At 53.7% G+C, this 10,127-nt stretch overlaps 1 protein-coding gene across 1 annotated transcript; it reads right to left on the reverse strand.

Annotated features, from left to right (window-relative positions):
* Positions 1 to 2,966: 2,966 nt before the first annotated feature.
* trib1 (tribbles pseudokinase 1) lies at positions 2,967 to 9,819 on the reverse strand. Its single transcript, XM_076017338.1, has 3 exons — positions 9,096 to 9,819; positions 7,823 to 8,115; positions 2,967 to 3,796 (listed from the first exon to the last, which is right to left on the reverse strand). Exons 1-3 carry the CDS (start codon positions 9,432 to 9,434, stop codon positions 3,292 to 3,294), a joined length of 1,137 nt encoding a protein of 378 aa, XP_075873453.1. The 5' UTR covers positions 9,435 to 9,819; the 3' UTR covers positions 2,967 to 3,291.
* Between the last annotated feature and the right edge of the window lie 308 nt (positions 9,820 to 10,127).

The raw sequence follows: 10,127 nt of genomic DNA on the forward strand, positions 1-10,127 counted from the left end.
GAGAAGCCTCGGCGCCTTGGTCAGGACGGCGGAGGAACCATAAAACGGTAATTGCTCTTGTTATCTATTACTGTGTGTGTGTGTGTTTCTCTCTGTGTGTGATTGCCTTCTGTTTTGTGTCATTCGCCGTGTTTTAAACAACCGGCGACCGTCGAGAGACGAGAAAGACAAACGAGCTGCTGCTACATTCTTTGCCGGTGATCCTGAGGTCGACGGGGCAGCCGCTGCTGTGCCCCCTTATGACGTTGTGAGTCAGTGTGTGTAGCTTAACTGGCTGCTGTTTGTGTTGAGTCAGGAACTGGTTCTTGTGTTTGAACAAACCACCAGGGTTGTCCTGTGTGTGTGTGTGTGTGTGTGTGTGTGTGTGTGTGTTCACAAGCCATGTATTATTCATTTAGACATCTCATTGTCTCTGTTGTGGTGTGGAAACTAGTTTTCGGATTGCAAGTTATGTGAGAAAAATCAATTTTGGAGGTGTTAAATGTAGAATTTTTTTTGTTCTTGTTTTGACAAATTTTCACAAGTTTACAAGTAAACTTGTCAAAAAATGTATTGCGTTTCTACCCAAACAGAATATTTACATTTACTTATTCTTGAAAATTCCAAAGTATAATCCTGCCTGGTGGACCCCAAACCCCATGTTTTTTGCACACCTTGGCTCACAATGGGCTCTCCTCTCCAACACAAGCCACTTGGGTTTGTTTCGGGGTGGGGGGGGGGGTTCCATCACTTGACCTGCTACTGGCCTTCTTCACTCACCTCCCCTGCTCATCCCCTTAATCTGATTGTCACGACGGCATGCGTGCGCAACGGAAAACAAGCGGGGAATGCGCACAGACACGCACACGGAGCTTACGCAAGCCCCCCCCCCCCACCCCCCCGGCCCGGCGACGTGGAGCGGTAGACATAACACGCAGATGGTGAAGACGCGTCCGGCTCTTATAGGTCAGAGGATGACTCACCAGCAGAGGTGGACGGGGATGAAAGGGAACCTGCGTGCGTCGTGGAGCTTCAACTGCGGCTTGGCGCCGCCTTTTTTGCGCTCCCGTATTGTAGGAAAAGGCACTGACCCCTCTGTTGACATTTGTGTGTGTTTGAGGAGGTAAATGTTGCATTACGCAAAGGTCAGCGGAGACTAAACGGTTGGAGGCATGCAGAAATGAAGAGAGGGAGCGCTGAGGGAAGAGAGCTTCTTTTGTTTTTATGTTCCCCCAAGGAAGAAATTGAAAGTGCAGAGGAAGATGAGGAGTAGTGGTGGTGGTGGTGGGGGGGGTGAAGGGGAACAGATTGTTTTCTGTCTGGGTGATTAAGAGCCGTGTGGGAAGAATTTCTGCAGGAAAACCTCCGAGGCATGCAGTCAGGCTGCGTAATGTGCAGGTGTGTGTGTGTGTGTGTGTGTGTGTGTGTGTGTGTGTGTGTGTGTGTGTGTGTGTGTGTGTGTGTGGCTAGCGGCACACGGGAACAAAACAAGCCGTGTGAGTATGAAAAAAAGAAGTGATCTTTATTCAACATCTCCACACGTACTTCAAATATACATATTTACATGTTTTTTTTTTTTGTACAACAAATATATCTCTCACGTGTAACTTAGAATAGCCTCTAGGTCGTGTCACAAATACATAATTCACAGTGCAATACCAAGTCCGTGCAGCCGTGTCAGTTTAAACTCTGAGCGTCGTGACTCACTCCACATGTACGAACCAGAGAAAAACAAAAAAGAGGTCAATCTCTTTAAATTACTTCTGCGCGAGGAATAGTCGGGATTGTCAGAAACGTCTCGTGCTCCGGCGGCTCGTGAGCCCTCGGCGCTTCTCAGCCCTTCTCAGAATTTGCCAAATAATCTCGTCGTACCGTCGTCGAAAATAAATCTGCTAGCTAGTCGGTACGAGACCTGCAGAGACGCCGTCGCGTCGCGTCTTAAGGTCAAACGTCACTGAAGCGCTGCGTCGGGGGGGGGGGGGCGAGCAGAGAAACTTTTTTTTTTTTTTTGCAAGGCCACCGCCGTACGCATGTTTTTTTTCCACGCATTCGTGCAGCCGCTTTCACTTTTCAAAGGCGAGGAATGGCGAATTGAACGAACAAAAGGAGAGAGAGAGAGAGAGAGAGAGAGAGAGAGAGAGAGAGAGAGAGGCTGTTTAGGAAACACGGTGATGTGGGCACAACACCGGGCGGCGACGACAGTCTCCTGGTGTGGACTTGTTTGCAGGTCCCACTGGGATTCATTGAGTTTGATTTTTTAAATTTTTTTTTTAACCTTTTTGCAGCGCAGCATCGTTGCCTGCAGGCCCGAAGACGAAGCTTCGGCCGTGACCTGAAGTCCTAACTTCAGCGTTAGGCCCGGCCTTCCTTACTGCACCCCCGGAGGTGAGAGTGATGATGGCAGTCTGTCAGTCACTCAGTCCGTCAGTCACTCAGTCTGTCAGTCACTCAGTCCGTCTCTTCTCTTCATTATTGCGCCTGCCGCCGCTCCGTCACTCTGACATCATCCGCTGACGCCGGCGCGCTCTCTTTCTCTCTCTCTCTTTCTCCCTCTCTCTTTCTCCCTCCCTCTCTCTCTCTTTCAAACCTTCCGGGCGACGGGTGTGAGATTTGTAAATGCTGGCCGTCCCTTCATCACTCTCACTCTCTCACTCTCTCACTCTCTCTCTGGCTGTGATGCAGGCCAGATTAGCAGCCAGACGCCGTCGAGATGGCGCTGACGCATCCCGCTCACCGTCTCTCTCCTCCTCCTCCTCCTCCTCCTCCTCCTACTGCTGCGAGACGTCGCCGTCGCTCGGCCTTCCTCGAGCTGGGAGAGCGAGCGAGAGAGAGCGAGAGAGCGAGCGAGCGAGCGAGTGAGTCAGCCGCCGGAGCCTCCGGCTCGGCCGCCGCGGAGGCGCAGCGACAGGAACAACATCCCACCGGCCTGCCGCTGCGGACGCTCCGCCGTCACATCGTTAGCCGGCGCCTCCTGCTGGCTCCCCATGTTTGTCTTTTTCAACCTTTGTTTAGCACCAAATAGTTCCATATAAGCAACACCTGTATGGAAACACAATGACTGGTCACGGCGTGACAATGCCCTTAGCGACTCAACCAACGGAAAAAAAAACAAAACCCAGATACAGTACAGGTTTGTGTAGAAAGCTCGAGGGCGTACGACGCTCAACAGTACACAAATGGGATTTCTAAAAAGTGCAGACTTTAAAAAAACAAAACAAAACAAAACAGAACCAAAAAAAAACAAAGTCCCTGTTGGCAGTTTCTCGTTTTTGTTTTTGTTTTTTTTTGTTGTTTTTTTTGGTCCCTCGTCCGTCAGCAGAACAGCTCGTCCTCCTCCTGCACGTCAAACGACGGCACCGTCTGTTCGGCCGAGTCGGCCTCCTGCTCGCCCGCCGCCGCCGCCGCCGCCACCCTGCCCGCCGCGTCCTGCCGCCACGACGCCGGCGCGCGGCGGAACCAGGGGTGGGCCAGCAGCTCGGCGGCCGCCAGCCTCTCGCCGGGCTCCCTCCTCAGCAGGCTCTGCAGGAGGCAGCGGGCCCGCGGCGACAGGCCCTCCGGCAGGCAGCACTGGCCCCGTCGGATCTTGGAGAAGAGCGTGGCCGGGTCGGGGTCGTGGAAGGGGTAGCGGCCCACCAGCATGGTGTACAGCATCACGCCCAGGCTCCACATGTCGGCCATGCGGCCCGAGTACGGCGCCGAGCTGCTGAGGATCTCCGGGCTGACGTAGGCGGGGCAGCCGTGGGTGTCGGACATGGCGTCGTCGGCCGGCTCCTCCAGCACGCGGCAGTCCTCCAGGCTCTCCAGCCGCACCTGGGTTCTGCACAGGGGCAACGGAAGGAGGCGGAAAGGTCAGCGAGTCTCTCGTAGAGGTCAAAAAAAAAAAAACAACACGTTTTTTTCTCCCAGCGAAGCAGAAAGTCAGCCTGAAACGCTGAAAGCCACCGCGTTTATTTCTAGTGCTAGTTCTTTGCGCTGGGTGCCGACCCCTTCTCCCCCCCCCCGTCCCCTCCCCCCTCCCCTCCGTCCAGGCAGGAAGCCGCTTCCAGAGACTGTGGCTGTGTTGACATTGTTGCAGGACATTTTGAAGGATGTGCAGCAGCGCAGGCCACTGATTGCATCATGGAAACACATCCGTCCTCCCCCTGCTCCTCTTACAGTGAGCTCAGCCAGGACAGACAGACAGATGGACATGCACGCACACACACACACACACACACACACGCACACGCACGCACGCACGCACGCAGGCATCTGAATGTATTCTGACCTCAGTGCACGACACCGAGCACCCCCCACCCCCCACTAACACCCTCCACCCCTCCACCCCTCCCCCTCCTGTCTGAGTAGCCAATTCCTGGCTTCCCGACGCACACAAGCACATAAACACACTTATTAATACCCGACTCTCTCTCACACACACACACACATACACACACACACACACACACACACACACACACACACACACACACACACACAATACTATATTTAGACATGTTAATGATAGGACGTGCTTGAGTGAGTCCAGTATCACAGCAGCCGTCACTGCTGAGATTGCAAACGGCCTTCGTTTTTATTTTTTTTTTGAGGATGAGTCATGGACCGTTTGAGCGCAAGTGATTGACGGGACAAATATGGATATATATGTGTATGCATAGATTCATATATATATATATATATATATATATATATTTATATATATATATGTATGTGCGTATGTATGTGTGTGCAAAAAAGCACTTTAATGGCAGACGTGTGCATTTATTTAAAAGAACATCGAGAGCCGCTTTGTTATTTGTGTCGTTGGTCGTCACGGTTGTCGTCCCGTCAGTTCGACTGTGTGGTGGTGGTGGTTGGGGGGAGGGGGTGTGGTGGTGGTGGTGGGGGGGGGTGGACTCATCACACGGACGGTTTTGCAGATTAATTTGGGAGAGAGTCAGCGAGGCGACGCTGCTCGGGGAGAGAGAGAGAGAGGAGCGGGAACAGGGACGGAGGCCGATAGCAACAGATATTGAAAAAGGGCGAGATAGTGGAGAGATAGTGGAGGAGGAGGAGTTGCTGGAGCCCCGAGAGGAGAAACGAGAGATGGAGACAGAAAAGGAAGTGGAGAGAGAGAGAGGGAGGGAGGGAGGGAGGAGAGGGGGGTGGAGAGAGTGACTCATCCTTCTGAGTACATATCCTCTCTCTCTCTCACTCTCTCTCTCTCTCTCTCTCCCTCTCCCTCTCTCTCTCTCCAGCCCAGGCTATCTGCACCTGGGTCCCACACTTGCGGCGGCGCCAGCCAGCCAGCCATCCATCCATCCCATAATTTCCCCTCAAATGGCTGTTGCCACATCGGTGACGCACGGCAAGGCAGCGACGCTCCGCATGCTTCCGAGTGCGAGTCACCTTCCTCAAACTGGCTTTTCCAATCACACACACACACACACACACACACACACACACACACACACAGACACACACAGTCACACACACACACACACACACACACACAAAGGGTGTGTGTGTGTCTGTGTGTGTTTCCAGCGAGAGATTGTTGTGACTTTTCTCCGTCTCTGGCTCTGCTGCTGCATTGTTGGCCTTCACATTGCATCACAGCCCTGTGTGTGTGTGTGTGTGTGTGTGTGCGCGTGCGGCTGATTGCGATATTATTTGGGGGGGGGGCGTGATACAGAGCAAATGAGGTCATGTGATGGGGCTGCGATGGCGACGGCTCAAGGAAGACTGATGATGATGAAGAGGATGATGATGATGAAGATGATGATGATGAAAGGTTGTGCCCCTAATTGGAGTGAGGCATCAATCTGAGGGGGTGTTTGGGGATGTTGTTTGGGGAGAGCAGCAGCCAGATTCCATGATGTCATGCGGAAGGCAATCTAACGCTATCAGGGAGAATCTGCAGCTCCCTGTGCACTGTTGCATCACCGGCTGCCTCTCCGTCTCGCTCTCTTAGTTCATTTATTTATTTTTGACGTTGGAGGAAGTTGGTTTGAAATGCTAAATTAATATATATATATATATATATATATATATATGTGTGTGTGTGTGTGTGTGTGTGTGTTTTTGCTTCCTGGGTGTTTTTTTTTCAATGCAAAAGAGAGGAAACGGCCGTTGTTCCCGTTGCTCGGCACTTCCTCTCTCTCCGATCAGCGTCGGTCCGAACCGGCCCAGCTGCCTGGAGTCCCTGCGGTCCTAGATGGCCCGTTGCCGCACGCCGCAACCTCCCGACCCACGCGTCTGCGTTTCCTCGTTTTGTGTCGCTCAATTGTAATTTATTTTTCTTCTTTATTTTTTTCTGAATGGAAAACTTCCGTCGAGACTTTTGCTCGGCGCCGAGTGCAGCGGCAGAAGACAAAGCGTCACCTTGCCCCCCCCCCCCATCCCCCCCTCAGCCGACCTGCATTTGCACGCATTGTGAAAACGGCGGCTGCAGCTCGCCAAGGACGAGCGGCCCGTGTCTAATTATCGCACGCAGGCGCCGGTGTGCGGTCAAACATTGCAGATAAGGCCAACCTGAGCCCCCCCCCTCCCCTCCCTCTGCACAGCCACTCTGTGACTCATCGCTCCGCCACCATACAGCTATCAGAGGGACGCAGCCCGACTGCGACTCCTCTCACTCGGCTGTCTGCTCTCATTCACTCAGGGCGACCCTGCCGCAGCCAGAGGTCGCACAATGTTACTGTTGAAGAGGGCAAAAAAAGAGGCCTTTGGGAAGCGGAGGGAGGGAGGCTTACAGGAAGAAGCAAGTGACGCAAGGGCAGAGAGGCGACAAATAGTTTTGCAAGAAGGGATTTGCTGCGTCTCGGCGCTTTGATCCGCTCCCTCGAGGACGAGGGGAAGGGAAAAAAAAATTTTAAAAAACGAGCGGCGGAGCCGTCGGATATTCAGGCGGCGCAGGTGTGATGTCATTTATTAATAAAATATATTCCAGGAATGAATGCAATTCAGAGAGATACGGAGGCCAGCAGCAGCAGCAGCAGCAGCAGCAGCAGCAGCAGCAGGACCAACGTCTCATTCAGCAGCATCGTCTGGCGGCAGAGCCAAACTGCCTCCCACCTCATTCACACTGCCTCGCACACACACACGCACACACACACACAACAAAACCACAGCAGGCGTACAAAGAGACGTATCAGGAGGGTGCGAGAGCGACAGACAGACTGAGGGCGAGAAATTTGGGAAGCGCTGCCGTCCGCCTCCACACGTACAGAACCTCCCACTCTCTCTCTCTCTCTCTGAGCCCACGATCACACACACACACACACACATGTGTGCCACCGCCGTGTTTCTAGCGCTCACTCTTGGCCCGGCACGTCCCACATCCTACGCTCTGAGTTAATTTTAGGGGTCCCAGCATGTTTAGCCCTGTGTTTTGCAGCCTCCAGCAAAAAAAAAAACCAAACGAGTTTTGGTGATGCTCGGTAAAACTGAACGAGGTGGACTGAGGGGTTGGGTGGGTGTCTTAGATTAGAATTAAGGGTAGCAGCGCCCTTTGTGACATCACATCAAGTTGCGGGCTGTTTGAAGGTTGCGCACTAAAAAAAAGTGCAACCACGCATAGCACGGTGAAAACACTGCTGACCTTCACTTTTCGTGCTCTCTGGAACTCTGAAGCATCTTTTTTTTTTTTAAATTAAAATTAAAATGTCCTGAAATGCAGAACTAGTACAGAAGTACAGAAGTACAAGAGTTTTCTCTGGAGCCTTGAGACTCCTATTATTCTTCCATGAAACATTGATTTCTTTTTTTTTTTTTCTTTTCTTGAAACTCTCTCTGCAATTCCGCTCATGAAATCAGATTTGTGCATTTTGTTTGTTCACAGGCAGAACAGAGAACGCCTCACCTCTTCTCGTCGGCGAAGACAAACTTGCGCAGCTTGAGGTCGCCCAGCACCACGCCGTTCTGGTGGCAGTGCGCCACGGCCAGGGCCACCTGGCGGAAGAGGCCGCAGGCGTGCTCCTCGTCCAGCCGGCGGCAGCCCTTCACGTACGTGTGCATGTCGCCAAAGTCCTTGTCCAGGAAGACGTAGGCCCTGCGCTCGCCCAGGATGATGTCCCGGATGCCCGCCACGTTCTGGTGGGCCGGCAGGATGCCGTAGGCCCGGATCTTCTCCTGGTAGGAGCCCATGTCAAACACCTGTGGACGGGCAGAGGGGTGGAGGGAGGAAGGGAGGGGGGGGGGGGGGGGGGGAGATGTTCTTTATGATCATGTGTGAGAGAGCGAGCGTGCAAAATCTGGCAGCCGCTTGAAAGGACGGCCGGCGCTTTGATTCTGGGGATTAAAAATGCCTTTTGAACGAGCGTGACAAATGAATCAGCAGAGTATGAAGCGATTAAGTGCATTAATCAACAAAAGCCGGTCAGACAGACAGACAGACAGACAGACAGACAGTCAGGCAGTCAGTCAGACTGCAGCTAACAGCGCAAACGCTGCAGCAGAGGAGGTCCCTGGATCTTTATCTCTGACAGAGACCCTCTTTTGTCTCTGTGTGCTTTGCATATTTTAGTGTGTGTGTGTGTGTGTGTGTGTGTGTGTGTGTGTGTGTGTGTCAGCGTGGCGTATGGCGGTGACGTGTATGTATGCAAAGGAGGGCCGGAGCTCCTCCACAGTGCGATGATGATGATGATGATGATCATGATCATGATCATAGACCCGGAGAGTAGAGGATGGATGATTGTCTTTGTCGACGCGCGCGCACACAGACACGCAAGAGAGAAACCCCGCCGCATGTTGCGCAAAAAAAAAAAAAAAAAATAGAGTCTCATTTCGCGTGCGAGTGACACGCGGATAAGGGAGAGAAACACGCAATCGAGACGCTGATGACACGTCTGACAAGCTGTTGAGCAACCGAGAGCCATTCATTCAGACGGAGACAGAGAGAGAGAGGGGGGAGACAGGGGGGGGGAGAGAGAGAGAGAGAGAGAGAGGAGACAGGGGGAGAGAGAGAGAGAGAGAGAGAGGAGACAGGGGGAGAGAGAGAGAGAGAGAGAGAGGAGACAGGGGGAGAGAGAGAGAGAGAGAGAGAGAGAGGAGACAGGGGGAGAGAGAGAGAGAGAGAGAGAGAGAGAGAGAGAGAGAGAGGAATTGCACAATGACGAGCGAGCTATTGCGCATACCTTGCACAGCAGCTCGTCGCCGGTGTCCGAGTCCACGGCGCTGTGCACGCTCTCCCGGTCCGCGAGGGGCAGCAGCAGGAAGCCTCCTATCCGGGACGGACCCACGTGGGTCGCCGGCACCGCCGCCGCCGCCGCCGCCGGGTTGGGGTTCGGCACGGGGCTGACCGGGGAGCCCAGGAGTCCGTGCGCGTGCGCGTCCGTCGCCTCGGCGCTGAGCCGCGCGCACTTGGCCGGCGGCTGGTCGTCCGAGTCCAGCCGCTTGTGCACGGCGGCTCGCCGGGCGCGGATGCAGGGCGCCGGGCTGCTCCACCGAGGGTCGATCCGGGCGGACTGGCTCATGGCGACCGATCGGTTCCTGTCTTTCTTTCTTTTTTTTAATTTATGAAAAAAAACAAAAAAAAAACAACAACCCCAAAAACAAAACAAAAAAAAACAACAACCCCGAGAGTCGCGTGACTTGTCAGAGATGCTCCTCGGTGGTTAAAAGAGTCGGCGGCTCGCGCGCTCCATTCCTCCTCCCGCTGCTCCCCTGAATTGTGGAGGTGAAATAAATAGCAAGTCGAGCGGTAAAATCCAGCCTTTTGTTGGTGGCGCGAGAGCCCGAGTAGCGCTCTGACGTGCGAGCGCGAGGATCCCGGTCTCTCAAAGTGAAGAGTGGTAGAGTGAGAGAGAGAGAGAGAGAGACGGAGAGAGAGACGGAGAGAGACCGCCTCACAGCCCGAGAGGCAGAGAGTGAGTGAGTGGAGGGAGGGAGGGAGGGAGGGAGATCCAGTGATGTTGAGATCAGAGCGCGCGCGCGCACACACACTGCCCGACCAGTCCAACCTCCTGGTGACACAACCATTGAGCAATACTGTAACAGCACCGGCTGCTGCTGCTGCTGCCGCTGCCGCTGCCGCTGCAGGCCGGTCTCACCTTTCACTGAGCACCACGGAAGCATGTGGCAGTAAACACAGAGTTGCACCATGTCAGAAACAAGCAGGGGGGAATCGAGTCATTAGTTCATTCAAACTGACCCGAAGCTCCTCCTGG

The sequence above is a fragment of the Nelusetta ayraudi genome, unplaced genomic scaffold (genome assembly GCF_046127955.1).
Source record: "Nelusetta ayraudi isolate G7.1 ecotype Tasmania unplaced genomic scaffold, CSIRO-AGI_Nayr_v1 ptg000313l, whole genome shotgun sequence".
Taxonomy (NCBI): domain Eukaryota; kingdom Metazoa; phylum Chordata; class Actinopteri; order Tetraodontiformes; family Monacanthidae; genus Nelusetta; species Nelusetta ayraudi.